We start from the raw sequence: 20,281 nt of genomic DNA on the forward strand, positions 1-20,281 counted from the left end.
CTGTGGCACCTAATGTTGGTGCCCTGATCAAATGTGCTCTCATCACTTCAGTGTTTCTGAGGTTGATTTTTAATGAAATGGTCATTTCACTCTTCTGTCAGGCTGTGGATTGAGAAGCTCTATTTTGCTTACTTACTCAATCTCAGTAAGACAGCCATTGCTAACAGCAGAACATCGGGACATGCTCCTCATTGCCAAAGCCAGCATATTACAATAGTGAGTTGGCACCTATGATATCAGGGTCTAGAGCTGAGCTTTTCTACTTAGTGAGGAAGGCGTGCAGTGAGGCACATGGATGAAAGCAGAAAATTCAGTGGCCATCCACAAAGTTCCTAATTGTTCCTCACATCAGAATCTTTGAGACAGATTTTTGTGAAAACTTGGCCTAGGATGTAAATATTTGGCCAAACCACCCTGTAAGTATGTTTCTAATTCTTTCTCTCCCAACTCCCTGTATTGTGGTGGTCATGGCAAGGAAGGGTGATAGCAGATTTGAGGCTAATGTTGCATGATGACAATAAGAGGAATTATTAATAAGGTTTTGGTATTTCCTTACTATTCCGTTTCTTTATCATAAAACAGTCTTTTATTATAATGTCTAAGTAACAAGAAATCAGTATTTATTAAGAGCCGACTATATGTCAATGTTTTACTCAGTTCTTGATTCATATTCTGGGTTCTTTCATAAAATGTTTTTTCTAAAATCAAAATTGATAATTCAAGTGGACCGTAGATTTTTCAAAACAGTAATATAACAAAAATCAGGGTGCTGTAAATTGGAGTTTTATGAAGTCACAGAGCTTAGCAATGGAATAACAGGTAATCATGTTCTTCTTTATAGCCGTACATGGTAAAGCCTGTAGATATTATAAAGATTTTCTTTTTTAATTTGGGGACTGACATAAAAAGTGATGTGGAAAAAGTGATTGGAAAGATTTCCTAGGGAGATAAACACCTAAAATGATTGCAGATCATTTTAATGAAAACTAAGTAAGTTTTTAACAAAAAAAACAAAGGTATGACTTGGTGATGCACAATAGATTTTGTTGTTAAAAGAAGAAGAGCAGGTACCTGCTTCCTTTTTAGAGGGACAGGACAAAATTAATGGAAGAACTAATCATGCTGCCATGAAATCAAGTGACTTGGCTTGACCACAGAAATATGTTTCTGCAATTTCTAGTATCAAAACAAAGTCAAAACAGCTGCTATTGTGTTTCTGAGTGATGTCTCTCTTCGGGGGCATTAATACCTTGCCACTTACATCCCTGAGGAATTGCTTCATGCAATTATGGGGAACAGCAAATCTGAAATTTTAGGTGTAGGTCAGGCTGGACACTTACAATTTTTTCCGAAAGTCTTCATTTTTTTTTCTTAGAACAAGTTTAGTTTTACAGCAAAATTGAGCAGAAAATTTCTATGGGTCCCTTGCCAGTAGAAATGCACAGCCTCCCCCATGATCAACACCTCACACCAGAAGGTTATATTTGTTACAACTGATTAATGTCCACTGCCACATCTCCAAAAAAAAAACCTTAAAGTTGGTAGTTTTTGCTATAGTTTTCTTTTATTGTTGTAGTCCATGGTTTGAAGAATGTAGGACATGTATCCACCATACAGAAGAGTTTTGCTGCCCTAAATATTCTCTCTACTCCATCTGTTCACCTCTCCCCCAACCTTCCCCTCATTACTACTGATATTTTTCCTTTCTTGACAATTTTGCCATTTCTAGAATGTCATATAATTGGAACAATACAGTGTGTAGTTTTTAATAGCTTCTTTCACTTAGTAACATGTATTTAAGATTCCTCCATGTCTTTTCATGGCTTAAGAACTCATTTTTAGGGATGAATAATTTTCCATTTAAATATTCAATGAAAAGTGTTTGTGTATAACTGTTTGTAAGGTTTGTATATCTTTGGATTTTTTTCATATAAATGTTCAGCTGTCTAGCAGCATTTGTTAAAAAGACTCTCTTTTTATCCATTGTATTGTTTTTGCTCAAGTATCAAAAGTCAATTATGTTAATGTAGACATAGTTCTAGATTATTCTATTCCATTACTTATGTGACTTATTTTGCCAATAGTATACTATCTTCATTATTGTAGCTTTAGAGTAAATCTTGAAATCTGGGTGTCAGTAGTTTCTTTCTCTTCTCAATATTATATTAGCTATTCTAGGTCTTCTGCCTTTCCAAACTTTAGAAATAATTTGTCAATTTCCACATTAGTTGGTGTTTTGATTTGTGTTACATCAAACCTATAGATCAAGTTGAAAGAACTGGCAGTGTGAAAATCCTGAGTTTAGTTATTCAAGAAAAATGGAATATATCTTCACCTATATAGTTTGTCCTATTCTATTTGAGTTTTGAGATTTTTTCCGTACAGATCTTGTACATATTGTTATATTTATACACAGATTTTTTGGGGGCAGGTCCTAGTGTAAATGGGAATGTGTTTTTAATTTCAAAAAGCTCTTGTTCATTGTTGATAATTAAAAAATAAATTGATGTTTTTGTATTAATCTTGTATCTGTAAACTTTGCTATAGTTTACTAATACCTAGAGGGACTTTTTTCAGTGAATTCTTTTGGATTTTCTGTATTGATTATGTCATATGTAGAAAAAAAGGTGGTTTTATGTCTTCCTTTGATCTGTATACTTTTAATTCCCTTTCTTGACTTACTGCATTAGCTAAGACTTCCACAATGAGGTTTAAAAAAGACTGGTTACAACAGGCATCTATGTCTTATTCCTAATATTAGCAAGAGAGCTGCTAATTTATCACCACACAGTCTGATGTTAGCTATAGGGGTTTCTTTATATTTTATATAAAATTGAGGAGCTTCCCCTCTATTTCTCATTTATTAAGTTTCTAATATAAAAGGATATTGAATTTTAGTAAATAATTTTTCAGCACCTTTCATGTGATTTTTCTTCTAGCTTACTTTTCTTCTCTTTGCTTACTGGTGTGATAAAGTACAATCATTGATTTTTGAAATGTTGAATTAGTCTTACATACCTGGACTAACCATCATTTGGTCTTGGTGCATAATTCCTTTTATACAGTGTTGATTTAATTTACTAGTGTTTTATGGAGGATTTTGTATTCAAATTCATGAGAGATATTGGTCTATAGTTTCCCTTTCTTTGCTTATGGCATAAGGGCAATTATGATCTGACAAAACAAGTTATATAACATTACCTCTGTTTCTATCTTCCAAAGAGATTGTAGAGAATGCATATAAATTTTTCCCTAAATGTTTCATAAAATTCACACAGTGAACCCATTAGGGCCTGATATTTTCTGTTTGGAAATATTATTGAGTCACTTTCTTTAATGGATATAAGCATATTAATTTTGTATTTATTCCACGGGTTTTAGAAGATTGTGGCCTTCAAATAATTGGCTTGTTTCATTTGAGTTGTCAAGTTTATGCAAACAGTTGTCTGTGATATCCTTTTCTTATTCTATTTACATCCTTAGAATCTAGAATGATATCTCCTTCATCACTTCTACTACTAGTATCTTATCTTTGTTCCTTTTTTTAGCCATGCTAGAGGCTTATCAGTTTTATTGATTTCTTTATCTAGCTTTGGTCACATTGCTTTTTTCCTATTGATTTTTTTGTTCTCAATTTTATAAATTTCTGTTCTGATTCTGTTGTTTGCTGTTTTTTTAGGTTTTTTTCTACTCTGGCTTTGATTTTCTCTTCTCTTATTTCTTTAGTTGTCTATGGCGGGAATTTAGATTACTGATTTTATATTTTTCTTCTTTTTCTAAATGGAAGTTTAAAATCATCTCGTGCTTTACCTCTAACTCTTTTGGATGTGTTCAGTGTTTTTATTTTTTTGTACTCTATACTTCAATTCATACATTTTTAAAGTATTCACATTATGCCATCAGGGATAATATAGCCTTGAGTGCTGGCCTTATTTGATTTCACAATGTCTAAAGTTTTTCTAATTCCTCATTACATTTGTGATACCTTCAAGAGCATATTTTAAAGTATTTTATCCAAGGTTTTTAGTTATTTTCATTGAGAAGATGAGGCTAAATTATCTAATTTGCCATTACAGTAAACTCCATTATAAATTAATTTTACACTATTTTTCATAAATATCCTACCATTGTGCTTTATATAATCATTTTATTTTAGTTGATTTTTACTGTTATTTTCTTTTTCCTCTAGATCATGTATTCTTACTGTGTTCCTTTGAACTTTCCCTCCCTTATTTGTTCTGATGATTTGGAAATTTTGTATCTTATTTTACATTTTATGACCATTGTGCCCGGTTTTGTGTTGTATAATTGGATGTCCACCTTTAATTACATTTTTTTTTATTTTGAAAGAATCATAAAATTATATTCAGTTATACTAAATAATACAGAAATTTCAAGTACTCTTTACCCAGTTTTTTTCCAACAATAACTGCACTACAGTAATGTGGCCAGGTTAGTGGCATTCATGCAGTTGAGATATAGAGCATTCACATAATCATCAGTCAGTCTTACCGCTCACATTGCCCATTTACAATCACATCCATTTCACCCTTGCCTTCAGTTTCTTCTTAAAACCTGGCAACAACTAAACTGTTTTCTATTTTTATAATTTTGCAATTTCAAGAGTGTTATATGAGATTGTATAGTCTGTAAACTTTTGGAGATTATAGTTTTTTTCACTCGACATAATCCTATAGAAATTCACCCAAGATATATGTATCGATGTTTAATTTCTTTTTTCTTTGTCTTGGATATTTCTATTTTGTTTTTATTTAATTTTTATTTTTATTACTACATGCTTGCAGTATGTAATGAGCACGATCGTCACAAGGAACTGATACAAGTGTACAACACATGTTAATTCTTTTTCTGGATATGCTGGCTCACTCCTGTAATCCTAGTACTCTGGAAGGCTGAAACAAGAGGATTACAAGTTCAAACCCATCGTGGGAAACTTAACAAGACTTGGCCTCGAAACAAAAATTTAAAAGGAGGGGGGAAGTAGCATTTGGTATGAAAAGGTCCCACAGTCCACATTACTAAAAAATAAAAGGTGCTGGATAGTATTCCAAGGTATAGAGTGCCATGGTTTGTTAAATTGTTCATTCCTTGAGAGAGATGGGTTTTTTTTCAACATTTGTCTATTTCCAAATAAAGCTACAAAATACATTTTTGTACATGTTTTGTCTGATCATTAAGTTTTCGTGTCTTTGGAATAAATACAATTTCTGGATCATAATTTAGTTGCACCTTTAGTTTTAAACGAAACTTCTAAATTGTTTTTTCCGTGGCTGTATCATTCTGCACCCCCACTAAGCTGTTTCTCTGCATCTTTATAAGCATTTGGTTGTGCCATTATTTTTATTTTAGCCATTTTGATGGCTACGTAGTCAAACCCCATTGTCATTTTATTTCGCATTTCCCAAGTGCTGTAGCTAATGATGTTTATTTTATGTTATATTCTCATCTGCCAGCTATGTATCTACTTTGGTGAAATGTCTCTTCGTATTTTCTGCTCATTTTCCCATTGGATTGTTTACTTTCTTACTGTTGAGTTTTAAATGTTCTCTGTACCTTCTAGACATCAGTCCCTTGTCAGATAGTGATATACAAATGTTTTCTCCCTATGTATAAGTTCTCTTTTCATTCTCTTAACAGAATCATTTACAGGTAATTTTTTAAATTTTGGTGAAGTTTAATTGTATTTATAGATCATAACATTTTCTTTTGGTTCCAAGTTTAAGAAAACTGTTTGACCAGGGAGTTTTTTGTTTGTTCATTGTATGATTTCTCTTTTCCCTCTCTTTTTTTAACTTGTCCTTTGCCTGTCCCTTTGTTAAATGTTGACACTTGAAGGAAAAGTCAGAGTCAAGAACTATGCCCAGGCTCCTGAACTCAGACTTGAGGTACAGCAGGTAGAATCCAGGTCTGCCCTCCCACTAAGTAGTAGAAACTTAGCCATGTTTGGTGTAGGATAGCTACAGAGAGGATGAGCCATTACAAAGGAACACAAATTAGAATGTCCTCCCATTTCTCACTGAAAACAAGGGTGCAGTAGGATAATATAGATATATTTTTTTAAATATCCAAATGAAGGTTTAGGAACCTAGAGTGATATACCCAACCAAATTATCAAGTTACCTACCCAGGTTAAAGTGCTAAATAATACATTTTCAGATAGACAACATGTAGAAAGTGTCTGTTCACCTTGCAATTTTCAAAGCTTTTCATCATTGCATTGCCATCTTATTCATTAATAGTTTTAGACTTATAAGCAATAAATACTTATCTGAACAAATCTACACTTTGTATATGTTTACAAGGAAGTAAAATTACTCTCTTTTCTGTTCTCTCACTTTTATCCTTACACAGTGACTATACACACAAGTACATTTTTTAGGAATTGTTTTATTTTTGTTAGTACATGTCTGCAGTACATAATGATTACATTCACTATAGAAAATTGGCACTGTGTGTTTCTAATAATATTTTTAAATTTTTATTTATTCATTATTTTGGCACAGCTTTCTATAGTGTATTTTTGTAGCACATAATGATTACAATCATGATGGTTTATAATGTAACAAAGTTCTACATTTACATTTTGTTTACATCTTTTTTTGCACCCTTACATGGTATATCTTGGTTCTTATTTTTCACATCCTGATATTTCTACTTAATGGTATTTGTAAGATAGCAATAGAGATGTATTTGGTCCTTTGAAACTGATAAAATGGAGTACTACTTAGCCATAAAGAATGAAAAACTAGAGACATTTATAACTAAGTGGATGTACATTGAGTTGATACTCTTAAGTGAAATAAATGGGACACATATATGTAAATGCCAAATAATTTCTCTAGTATGAGAAATTGAAAGTGTAAATAAGGACTAAAAGGTATAATAGATAATGTGAAATAGGAAGAAAAGGTGCAAAGGGGGAGGGGAAATGAGAGAGGTGGAGGAAAAGAAAGACGGGAATGGAATTAACATGAGAAAAAGAAAAAAATTGAAACAAAGTCTTTGTAGATAGAGCAGGAAGAGGGGGTGAAGGGAAGGCAGGGGAATGGAGAAAAATATAAGAACCAAGATGGATTATATAAAGGTGCAAATTTCCAATGATGAATGTCAATACACTGTATACCTTAAATGTACTAATAAAATTAATTGATTAATTTTTAAAAATCTATGAGATGAATCATAGTATCTTTCTACAGCTTTTGGCTGGTAATATTTTAGATTATTGCCATTTTATCTATTATAAATTGGGATTTTGTAGGATCTTTAGATGTATACATACATATCTCACTCTATAACACACATTAATAGTATTAGTCAATACATACTTATATTTCTAGAGGCTAACATCCAAGGAATGAGAGTCTTAGGATAAATTATTAATTTACTTTAAACACACAGTTTAGAAGCAAAGGAAAGTATCCAACATCCCTTGTTTAGAATAAACAATTTTCTTTTTATTGTTCCTGGATTGTTATATTAGTTTTTTTAATTTTATGTAAAGTATGAGAAAATTTAAAGGAAAAAACACAGTAGTATAATATAGGAAGGATATAAAGAAAAGAGGAAGAACAAAACTAAAAACACAGACAAAGAAAAAAACATGTAGAAAAGAAAATATTGTTTTAAACATGATATATCTTGGAAATGAGGAAATACATATCATCAAAATGAAGAAATCAACTAAATAATAGCCTACCTTTCACTGTATCTTCTCTTCCTCAATACTTTTCCTCTTCGAATGTTAAAAAACACATTCCACAGCTATAAATGACATAACTTTTTTCACTAATATATTCAAATGTGATGAATCTGGCATATCAGTCTTGATACTCCAAGAGAATTTTTCTCAAGAAATATTTGTGGGGAAAGGGTTATTTTCTTTTTTTATTGAGTTTATTGGTACAATTTAGGTCTACACTACAGTTACGTTCATTGTGGGATCTTGTACCTTCACATGACAGTTCTTGGTTCTCATTTTTTCCCCTTGTCCCTGCCCTCCCTTCACCCCCTCCTCCCCTCCCTATTTACAAACTCTTTATTTCCATTTTTACATTTTCTTATATTATTTTCAGCTTTAATTGAGTTTATTGGTACATTTTAGGGATACAGTACAGTTACATTCATTGTTGGGATCTTGTACCTCTACATGACAGGTCTTGATTCTCATTTTTTCCTTTTGTCCCTTCCCTCCCTTCACCCCCTCCTCCCCTCCCCATCTACAAACTCTTTATTTCCATCTTTTCATTTTCTCACATTTTTTCTTTTCCCTTATTCCCCTTCCCCTACCCATCCCACCTTCCCTACACCTTTAACTCCTTTCTTCTCATTTCTCAATGTCAGTAATCTTATTAGAATCTTCTGTATTATTGCAGATTATTCACACCAGAGAAACTCTTCAGTATTTACACATGTGTGACTTATACACAAATAACAGACTCACGGAGAGAGAAATAAGGGAAAAAATTCCTTTTACAATAGCATCCAAAAAAATGAAGTATCTAGGAGTCAATCTAACAAAAGAAGCAAAAGATCTCTACACTGAAAATTATAGCACTCTGAAAGAAGAAATTGAAGAGGATATAAAAAAATGGAAAGATATCCCCTGCTCCTGGGTAGGAAGAATCAACATAGTAAAAATGGCCATACTACCAAAACTGCTATATACATTCAATGCAATGCCAATTGAAATTCCAACACTATATTTCACATAACTAGAAAAAAGAATCCAAAAATTCATTTGGAACCATAACAGACCTAGAATAGCAAAAGCCATCTTAGGCAACAGACACATGGCACCAGGTATAACAATTCCCAATTTGAAACTATACTACAAAGCCACTGTGATAAAAACAGCATGGTACTGGCAAAGAAACAGGCCTGAGGATCAGTGGGACAGACTGGAAGGCACAAAAACAAACCCAGATGTACTCAGCTATGTCATCTTTGACAAAGGAGCTGACCATCCTCAGTGGAGGAAAGATAGCCTCTTTAATAAATGGTGTTGGAAAAACTGGATTTCAACCTGCCACAGATTAAAACTTAGACCCTTATCTTTCACCATGCACTACATTAAAATCCAAATGGATTAAAGATCTAAATATTAAAACAGAAACATTAAACTTGCTGGAAGGTAAGTTAGGCAGAACTCTGGAAGACACTGGCATAGGAAAAGACTTTATGAACAAATCCTCATATTTTTGCTTTTCCTTATTTCCTTTGCCCCACGGGAAAGGGTTATTTTCAAGCAGTAACTAGAAGGTGGAAGCATGGAGAACGTGATGACTCATCCTAAGAAGGAGAAGGGATATGCGGTAAGAATGCTGTGATTTAAGTAGACACAAGGCCGAATGACGGACCATCATCAGTGGACATTAGTGCTCACAGGGTTCTTGTCACACGTAGATTTAACACACCAACCTCTGACAGCTTAATTGTTCACCAAGAACCGGCAGAAAACAGGTGCAAGGGAAGCAGATTGCACGTCTGAGCTTGTCAAGAGGGTGCTGTCTAGGATCTCCACTGGCTCATGAGCTTCTTCAAGCCCTGTTTCAGGTCTTTGTTTCTCAGGCTGTAGATGAAAGGATTTAGCATGGACGACAAAACTGTGTAGACTGTTGTTGCTATGTGGTCCTTGACAGTGTAAGTGGACACGGGCTGCAAATACACATAGAAGATGCTTCCATAAAAGAGCGCAACGACGGTGAGATGAGAAACACAGGTGGAGAAGGCCTTGTGTTTCCCAGAAGCAGAAGGGATCTTGAGAACTGTGACAAGGATTCGTATATAAGACGTAGCGATGCATAGGAAAGGGGTCACCAAAACAACGGCTCCTTCTGTTACTATTACAATTTCATCGACAAGTGTGGGGGAGCAGGACAACTTCATCAGGGGACTGAAGTCACAGAGAAAGTGGTGGATAACATTGGAGTCACAGAAGGTGAGAAGATTCAGTAGAAGTGTGTGCAGGAGAGAGTGGAGGTGAGGAAGCGAGCAGGAGAAGGTCACCAGCAGGATACAGCGGCGGTGGCTCATAGTGGTGACATAGTGGAAGGGGTCACAGATGGCTACATAGCGGTCAAAGGCCATGGCAGCCAGAAGGCAGCTGTCACTGTTGCCCAAGGCATAGATAAAATACATTTGTGTCAGACAGCCAGCATAGGAGATGGTCTTCCTTTCTGACAGGAAGTTCACCAGCATCTTGGGGACAATGGTTGTGGTGAAGCAAATGTCATTGAAAAACAAGACACTTGCGAAGAAATACATGGGGGTTGGGAGACGGGCGCCAAAACAGATGGCCAGGATAATTAGCAGGTTTCCTGTTGTGGTGACAGGTAAAGGGTAAGGAAGAGAATAAAGAGTGTTTTTTGTTTTTGTTTTTGCTTTTGTTTGTTTGTTTGTTTGTTTTTGTCCTGAGGCTGAGAGGAGAGTCCCAGGAGGATGAACTCAGAGACACTGCTGGTTGACTGACTCCATTAGTTGGGCCTCATTATAAGAAGTTCGGTTGTTTAACATATTTCAGTTCTAAAACCCAAATCAGTGGAATCCATCAAGTTTTCATTTCCTTTGTCTGGTCACAACTAGCTGCATCGCGCAGACCACTTGTCAATTTTTACTCTGTGATGTGTTCTCCCTTCCCAAGTCTATGGGCATCACAAGGGCTTTATATTGAAAGCTGGAGGGATGAAAGAAAATGTAACCTTTAACATTACATGTGGATCTCTCTAATTTATATTTTTTTAGTGAGTTCATGTCTTTTTTATTCATGTGTATTAACTGTACATATCAGTGGAGATTGTTGTGATAATTTAATACATCCATACAGGATGCACGGACCTAGTCCAGCCTCCATTTACCATTCTCCTCCCTCTCTTCACTTCTAGTAATCACTATTCTATATTCGGGTCAAGGAAAGTATAGATATTCCTCCAAAAATGAAATTAGATATACCATATGATCCAGCTATCCAACTTGTAGGTTGTCCAAGGGAAATGAAATCAGCATACTAAAGAGATACCTTCAATACCCATATTTATTGCAACACTTTTATAATAAGTAACATATGCAATCAACCTAGATACCTAGTAGCAGGTAAATGGATACACAGTGGAATACTACTTAGACATTTAAAAAGGATTAACTCCTTTTATTTGTGACATCATGGATTCCACTGGATAACATTGTCTTGAGTGAAATATGTCAGGCACAGAAAGACAAATATTGCATAATCTCATGCAGGTGGGAAATCTAATACAGTTGATTTCACAGGAGTTTAAAGTTGAATGACAATTACCAGAGCCTGGGAAGAGTGGTAAGGAAAGGTTTGGCAATACTGAGTACTAAGAGTTAGATGGGAGTAATGATAATGTACTATATTTTGAAAAATCTGAAAAAACTATTTTGAGTATTTTCATTACAAACAAATGATAAATATTTAAGGAAATTGATAAGTTTACCCTGAATTGAGCATTACACAATTTATACATGTATTTCAACATCAAATGGTACCCTATAAATATGTACAACTCTATGCATAAATTAAAATATTTATGCTGTTTATTGTAATTACAACAGTATGATGTTGTATTATAAGGATACAAAAACCACTGAAACAAAACAGACCCAATATATAGAATTGTCACATATTAACAAAGGTGATATACCACGATGCAATGAGAAAAGGATGATCTTTTCAGTACTAGTTCTGGTAAAACTGAATTTTGTATAAGAGGAAAATAAATTATAATTCACACCATAAACAAAAATAGCACCCATAAGGATGATAGACATAAATATAAAGGGTAAAAACAAATATTTTGTGGAATTAATATCAGAGAATATCTTTATATATCTGGCAGCCAAAACCAAAATATAAAAGTTACCAACCACAAGGAGCTAGTTGAGATTAGACTAACTTAAATTTAAGAACTACTGTTCATCAAAGCATACCATTTAGATAGTGTGAAAAGGCAACTCATGAAGTGAGAGAAGATTCTATCTATCTTTGGCAAAGAAATCAAATTCATAATAGACAAGCACACTTCAATCAATAGGGAAAAAGAGAGAAAGTGCAATAGAAAAATGCAGCCTAGGGTTCAAATAGCTACTTCACAGAAGAAGATAAAAACAATACACAGATACATTAAAAGAAGTTAAAATTCAGTTGATATCAAAGAAATATAAGTTAAAACCATCGTGAGCTACTATTATATACCCACTAATATAGTTAGAATATTTTAAATGGGTTGGGGGAGCAGCTCAGCGACAGAGTACTTGCCTACCATGCATAAGGTCCTGGGTTCAACCCCCAGCATCACAAAAATTAATTAATTAAATTCAAAAGACTAAGTACTGTTGAATATTTGGAGCAACTAAAACCTTTTGCTACAAGTGAGAATTTGTATTGGTAAAACCCTCTGCAATTGGGCGGTATCTATTAATGTATTCTCCTTGCCCAGAAGTTCCTTTATTTGATTCAGACATGTAATTCCACTCCAGAGAATTATACTTAAGTGCTTACCAAAAAATATTGCAAAAGTATCCCCAGAAGCTCTATTCATAACTGACCAAACTGGAAGAAAATCTAAACATTCATCTATATTATAATGGATTTTTAAATTATGACATATTTATATGATAAAATCTAATAGAACAAGAATTAATAATGCAATACACACTAAACATTGGTGGATGTCACAAAATGCTAGGCAAAGTGCTAGATAAAACTGATAAATTGGTGTATATTCAATTTAAATTTTTCTATTCCACGATTTCTATTCTAATTGCATGTTATAAAAAGAATAACAGAGAAGAGTCAAAACATTGGCCAATATACTTGGGCTAATGTAGTATCTAAATCTGATGGGGAATAGATAACTCATCTCTGTTGTCTCCTTGTGCAGCATTTACCCAAGTTTGCTATCTGAGATACAGATCAGAGCAACAGAGTAACAGTAGCAAGCTCAGAGAAATGACTCTAAGTGATGGACAAGAGAAATATTTTGTGAGAGTCTACAAAGTGGAAGAGAGTCCCACTTTGAAGCAGCTGTCCAACTCCTCTCATTAGGGAGCCAGATACAATTAGTCTGTGGCCCCACTAATAAGGACCCAGGGATTTCCAAACCTGGTAAATATTCCCACATGAGCCACCTCAGGGCTTTCCAGTTTCACTTGTTATGATGCCAGAAATCTACTCTACTTTTGCCCACAACTGTGAATGTCACATCCATTCCATAAGGGGAAAGGACTGAGTATCCAGAAGGGGTTGTGATGTGAATTTGCCATTTTCCAAGAGGATACAGAACCCCACAACTCAACAGCATCTGAAGCTGGTTGAGATCCATTAGGTGAGTGCTCAATCAGATCAGGGATCAAGTCTTGGCTTTTCTACTTATTGGCACAGTCACACTGGACAACTTGTGTCACCTCTTTGTACCTTAGTTTCCTCCTTCTTATCTTATAAAACAATGAAAATCCAATGAAATAAGCACAGCACTTTTAGCACAACACCTGCACGGGATACTAACAGTCAGTGCATGTTAACTCTCCTTGGCTGCTGGTGGTGGTTGTTATTGCTTTGTAATCATTAAAGATTCCTTGCAATTTTCCCTTTAGCTAATAAGCAACCAGGGGAGGATTTATACCCAGGTCTGCTTAACCCCAAAATCTGCACTCTTGGACACTGAGCCGTTCCATCTCTTGTTATGAGGGTGAGAGAGGAAAGCCCAAGAAAAAAAAAAGTTAAACTGGAAAATCGGGAGGCCGCTATGTTGTCTTTCTGGAATGTCAGACTCTTGACTACACTTTTCTCTGAGTTTGTTTCAGTTATCCTTCTACAGGTATATCTCAAAGGTTGACCTGAGGCTATGATGGTCAGGACACTGCCGCTTTTCCCAACTCCCCATGAATTTATAACTTCAGAGCCTTAAACTGTCTGTATCAAAACTCCAAATTTTGAAAAGATGATCCAACTGTCATCATTTAAATCAGCTGACTCCGTTCTTCAATCACCTGTGACCAGAAGGCCTGGGTCATATTTCAAGAAATTCAACATCTCATTCACTTTCTTGAGCTAAAATGGTCTTTCCATATTGGTCACACCCTTTATTTCCCCAAGATCTTCACATGGGCTGGGAAATGTATATTTCTCCTCTTCTTGTTTCTTACTCTGGATATAGGTACGATTTCAGGCCCCAAATTATAATTAAACTTCTCAGAGGTACTCTAATATAAATAGTTGCTCCAACTGTGCTTCCTCGATGACATCACCATATTTCTCCTTTTCAAACTTTCTGACTGTGTGTGTCCTATCATGTATTGTCAGTCTTCCCAACTAGCCTGTGAGAACAGGGCTATGTTTTTTATTAACCTTAAGTTTCCTGTACCTACAGCCATGCCTGGAATTAAATGTAAAAATCGATAAATATTTGAATACAAGAAAAATTTCCCACATGGCACCTGAGGCCTTTGGCGATAGCCTTCTAGAGAGGAGAATGCTCCTCGAGGCTACCTTCTCAAGGTAGTGAACAAATCCCTGTAGTACATAAAGAAAGATGAAAGTCTGCCTGCCTCAGAAGGTGAAACTGTAACTGGGACTAAATTCAAGGTTTGAAAGAAGACCTAATTTGAATGCTAACATATTCCCTTCTTAGTTGTATGATCCTACACTTGTCATTTGGCCTCTCTGTCTCGCTTGCTGGCCTGATAATGTGGGGAAAAGATACCCTGCATTTACTTGGTGTGGATCAAATGATGAAATTTATTGATAAATAATCTATATATAAGTAATATTTATAGTATCTCCCCTTCTATGAATCATCTCTATAGTCTTCACTTTTTCATTTTCTCTTCTTCTGGGAATAACTCAGAATGATCCCATCTCTGGCAGCTCTTCTCTCATTCTTTCTGTTTCCCAGATGTTCCAGGTATTATGACACTTGAGAAGTACGCTAGAGCTTATGCCTCTGTTGATAAAGAGAAATAATTCTTTCTTGCATACTTTAGAAAATTTTAATATTTGTAATCCTCAGGTGCAGTTGAAGGAATAAAAAGCCTTTTCCTCTGGGGCCCAGATCCAACACTTACTGTTCCTGAGACAAATCACTAAACTTTTCAAAACATAGCCAAAACCCATCGGCTTCAATTGGCCCTATATGTGCTTCTTTACTGGTCTGCCTGCTTGCAATCTTGCCCTTATGACACTTCTCCAAACAGCAGCAGAATAGTCTTTCTATATCACGGTCCTCTACTGATGAACTACCCACTCAACTCAACCCTACATGTGTCTGACTGTATGACAATAAAATCCAAACTCTGTAATCTGTACTCCAGGACAACATATGCCTTTCTCTTACCTCCCCTTCCTTCAGCTTTCTGTCCCGTCACTCTCCTTTGCCAACCTCATTCAGTCAGACTTGTCTTCCTTCTTCTTCAACAAATACCTGTACTCATCCCTATGTTGGTTCTTACTTTTCCCTCCACCTAAAATGTTCTTTCAACCAATTCTTTATGTGGGTGGCTCCTTTTATCCATCCATCCACAGTATACTTATTGCTGATCCTTCAATTTAAAGTAATCTGCCAGGTCACTTTATATCTCATTTTCATTTCTTATTTTCATGCTCGATCACATGACTCTTGTGACTAGAATATTGTCCACATAAAGGAAGAATCTTGCTGTATTTTTTACCATTTCTCTGGTACCTAGAACAGGGACTGACACATAGTCAGTACTCAGTGAATGTGAAGGGAATAAACTAGAGGTATTGAGATCATTAGAGGTAATAGAGAAGTTAAGATCACAAGCCCTAGGTTAGAATTGCCAAGATTTTAACTGTACTTGGGCTCCTTTCTAGGATGCTTAATTTCTTTTTCAGTAAGATGAGTATTCTATTTTGGAGCTGGAATTTTCCATGAGATAACTGTGCAATGGCCGGTGTGTTAAAGGCTTGGTTCCCAGGTCGGTCCTATTGGGAGGTGGTGGAAATTTTAAGAGGTGAGGCTTAGTGGGAAGTTTTAGTGAAACCTCCACAAGTACAAGACAGAGTTAAACTTTTCTCTTAAAGTGGATTGTCTTGTGTATTTGTTCTAATGATGTGAAGCTAGCATTTCAGACCTAACAATGATTCCTTCACGGGGCAATTTCAGGTTTCAGTGAGATAATGGACATCCATCAGTACTCTGGGGTATTTTATGTCTTTGTTTCCATCAAAACAATATTAGGTCAAGAAAAAGTGTTGAAGAGTCAACCTCCATTTTATTCTTTAGTTCCACCACAACATGAAACCAGAAAACCACACCAGTGTCTCTGAATTCCTCCTCCTGAGCCTCTCAGAGCAGCACAGCCAGCAGCCTCTCCTCTTTGGCATCTTCTTGATCATTTACCTGGTCACTGTGGTTGGGAATATTCTCATCATTCTGGCAATTGGCTCTGATCCACACCTCCACACTCCCATGTACTTCTTTCTGGCCAACTTTTCCCTCACCGACTTATGTTTAGCATCTACCACGGTCCCCAGGATGCTGATGAACATCCAAACTCACAAGCACGCCATCTCCTATGCTGGATGCCTAGCCCAGATCTATTTCTTCCTGTGGTTCATCGGTATGGATGTTTTCCTCCTAGCAGTGATGGCGGATGACCGGCTTGTGGCTATCTGCTATCCTCTTCACTATACCTTGGTAATGAGTTCCAGACGCTGTATCCTGCTGGTAACCATGTCTCTAGTCCTTGCTCATTCATACTCTCTCACCCACACCATTCTCCTGACTCAGTTGTCCTTCTGCATGGATAACATCATTCCTCACTTCTTTTGTGAACTTCTTCCCTTGTTGAAGCTGTCTTGTTCTAATACTTATGCCAACCAATATGTCCTTTTGTACTGGGGAGGGGCGTTAACTGTCTTGATTCCCTTGCTAATCATCATTTCATACATCCGCATTGTGGCCACCATCATGAGAATCCCATCAGCAAGTGGGAAGTGGAAAGCCTTCTCCACCTGTGGCTCCCACCTCTCAGCAGTTTGCTTGTTCTATGTGTCTGCCATCGGAGTTTACTTCATCCATTCCACTGGCGATTCAGCAAGCAAGGACAGAATTTCAGCAGTGATGTATGCTGTGGTGACTCCCATGCTGAATCCGTTCATCTATAGCCTGAGAAACAAAGACATAAAGAGTGCTTTGGGGAAATCCCTATGCAGGAAGGCATTGCAATTGCCATGAAGTCTGAGATATCATTTTGGGAACTCAGAAAAATCAATTTGTAACATTCATTTGGTGCTCAAGTTCAAACCTTGGATCTACTCTTGACTAGTTTCTCCGCCTAGGGAGAATTAAATAACTTCACTGAGCTGAAATTTCCTCACCTCATCAAAGGGAGTACCAACATAATCTCCTGTTCTTAGATATTATTACCTTTAGCCAGATTAAACATATTCCTTTGGGGGAAATATTTTTATTATACTAAAGGGAAGTCAGAGGCTCAGAGAAGCTAATTACTTGCCTGAAGTTCTGTAGATGTTAAGTGACAAAGCCAGGATTTGAAACCAGATATCTGATTCCAAAGTACATACTCTTAAATGATTACGGTTTGCCTAAGTGGACATGAAATCCACATATTCCTCTCAATCATTAGCTTTCTTTCCCTCACACTGTACATATACTTGTACTTCAATCAACAATTTCTCTCAATATTAGCTTGATTTGATGATGCGCAAGGGAAATAAGCTAGAGACTAGAAGTGTGAAAGACCACAAAGATTTTGATATCTCCCAAAGGAGTAAATGCTATGCTTGAGCTTAAGTCTCTAGTTAAATAGACTGAAAGGACTTATAAATCAAGCCATGTGATCAAAGATAAGAGTACTTCAACCTTATTATTCTGGGCTTTTACTGAGTCATTTTTTTTAATGTTACATTTCTTCAGCACTATGATAACAGGCCATTCTTAGGGCTATTTTTTTAAAAAGCCTAGCAACTTCATTACTGCATCTCTTTCAGGGATGCTACTAAGAAAATATGCTGATAACTTGTAGAGGATTTTTCAATAACTTATAGGAGAAATTTAGGATCTTGCACTCCATTCTGTCAATTTCTTCCCTACATAACTGTCACTTTACTGAGATTTCACAGAAGGACTCAGATATTTTTTCAAATAGTTTTTAAAATGTCCTCCATCATCCCTCTTAGATGGAAAAGATATCTTCACACTAAGGTAGATGGTGGTCACCTGTATCCTGACTCCCTTCATTTGTACAACCCAAGAAACAGAAATACAAAGTCAGCATTATGGAAAATACCCAGAAGAAAATCACCCTTTCTTCTCAGGACCTTGGGGTCTTGAATCCAATGCTCAGAGGTGAGAATTGATCATTGGTCTCTGAAAGCTCCACCACTGTAGCTTCCTGAAGCTGAAACTTCTTTGTTGTCATGTTTACATTTTGATGTACAGATTTGCATTTGAGAACAGGGAGGGAAGTAGCAACATCAGCAACCTCTAATCATCTTCCAGAAGTGTGAATGCTCTAAGTAGCTCTCTTGGACCCCGTTTTGAAATGGTTCCTGTTTATTTTGTCTACATGCCCAAGAGAAGTCCACATTATGGGGACTTGTATGCATACAAAATGAAAATTAAAGCCTAATTTCTGGGTAGCTCAAGTTATAAAGGGTCTAGAGAAGATATTGCTATCCCAAGAACATAGGACTCATTATTTCTGGTAGAATTAAATACAAAAAAAAAAAAAAAAAACCTCTGATTTAAACCCACAATGCTCCACATAACAACAACAAAGAGATTTTAAGTCCTGGGATCCTTTGCTGGCCTTGCCATGAATTAACTGTGTTCCTGCTGCTTGACAACAATACTGAGCCTTAATTTGGGCATTTCTTAAAAAAGAAATGATTGCCCTCCTTCTTTTCCATTTTTTTCATTTTCTCATATTTTTTCCTTTTCCCTTATTTCCTTTACCCTACCCTTCCCACTGCAGAGGTAAAGGGAAAAAGTGAGAACCAAGACCTTTCATGTTAAGTTACAAGATCCCAATGATGAATGTAACTGTACTGTATACCTAAAAGGTACCAATAAACTCAATGAGAAAAAAAAGAAATGATTGTACCACACACCCCAGTTCTAATAAAATTAAGTGTTACAGTGACAAAAACTCAAGACTTCAACTCATGAGTTAGAAATCAGGACCCTTACTCCACCACATTCATGCTATGTAATGTCGGGCAATTTCCTTCTGTCTGGGTTTTGAGTCTTTACAAGTAAAAATGGAAGAACAGCAATGTCATAGGATTATTTTGAGTAATAAATAATATGTGAAATCTCCTAGACCACAGTAGGTGCTTAATACATGTTTATTGAATCTAAGTCTTCAGATTATTTGGGCTTCCCTTCTATCCCTTTGTGAGCAACTCTAAATCACTCACAGTCCCTTTTCCAGCATTCTTATCCATTATCACAAATAGTTCATACAAAGAACTCAAAAAATTAAGCCCCCCAAAACCATTAACCCAATAGAAAAATTGACAAATTATCTGAATAGACACTTCTCACATGTGTAAATACTGAATAGTTTCTCTGGTATGAAAAACTAAAAGTGTAAATACGGTTCAAATTGTAAAATTGATACTGTGAAATAGGAAGAAAGGGGGTTAAAGGAGTAGGGAAAGTGGGAAGGGTTGGTGAAGGAAAAAAAATATGAGAAAAGGAGAAAATGGAAACAAAGTCTTTGTAAACAGGGAAGGGTAGAGTGGATAAAGGGAGGCCAGGGTATGGGGAAAAAATAAGAACCAAGATACATCATGTAAAGGTACAAGATCCCAATGATGAATGCAATAGTACTGTGTATCTAAAAAGTACCAATAAACTTAATGAAAAAAGTACTAATGGCCTATAAGTGCATTAAAAATGTTCATCATCTTTAGCAATTAGGGAAATGCAAATTAAAACAACACTTAGATTCCATCTTACTACAATCAGAATGTCTAGCACCAAGAACACACATACACACACTCCAAGTGTTGACAAAGATGTGGGAAAAGGAACCATTCTACATTATTGGTGGGAATGAAAAATAATGTAAACACTATTAAAGTCAGTATGGAGATTCCTCAAAAAACTAAAAAATGAAATTCAATTCAACCCATCTATACCTCTCCTGATATATTCCCAAAAGAGTTAAAAACATATTCAATCTTTTGAGTTAATGCTGGAAAGAGTTAAGACTTTTAGAGTTATTGGGATAAAATGAATACATTTTGCAT

At 35.8% G+C, this 20,281-nt stretch overlaps 2 protein-coding genes across 2 annotated transcripts; one reads left to right on the forward strand and one right to left on the reverse strand.

Annotated features, from left to right (window-relative positions):
- Positions 1 to 9,528: 9,528 nt before the first annotated feature.
- On the reverse strand, positions 9,529 to 13,713 carry LOC104854933 (olfactory receptor 1L8). The gene is given in 3 exon segments (XM_010613645.2): positions 9,529 to 10,352; positions 10,355 to 10,484; positions 13,699 to 13,713. Coding segments are annotated over 3 exon segments (969 nt in total).
- Positions 13,714 to 16,295: 2,582 nt separating this feature from the next.
- LOC104854934 (olfactory receptor 1G1) lies at positions 16,296 to 17,237 on the forward strand. Its single transcript, XM_010613647.1, has one exon. The coding sequence runs from the start codon at positions 16,296 to 16,298 to the stop codon at positions 17,235 to 17,237; it is 942 nt and encodes a 313-aa protein (XP_010611949.1).
- Positions 17,238 to 20,281: the final 3,044 nt, after the last annotated feature.

This window comes from Fukomys damarensis, unplaced genomic scaffold, assembly GCF_012274545.1.
Source record: "Fukomys damarensis isolate Sample0158 unplaced genomic scaffold, DMR_v1.0_HiC HiC_scaffold_36, whole genome shotgun sequence".
In the NCBI taxonomy this organism is placed as follows: domain Eukaryota; kingdom Metazoa; phylum Chordata; class Mammalia; order Rodentia; family Bathyergidae; genus Fukomys; species Fukomys damarensis.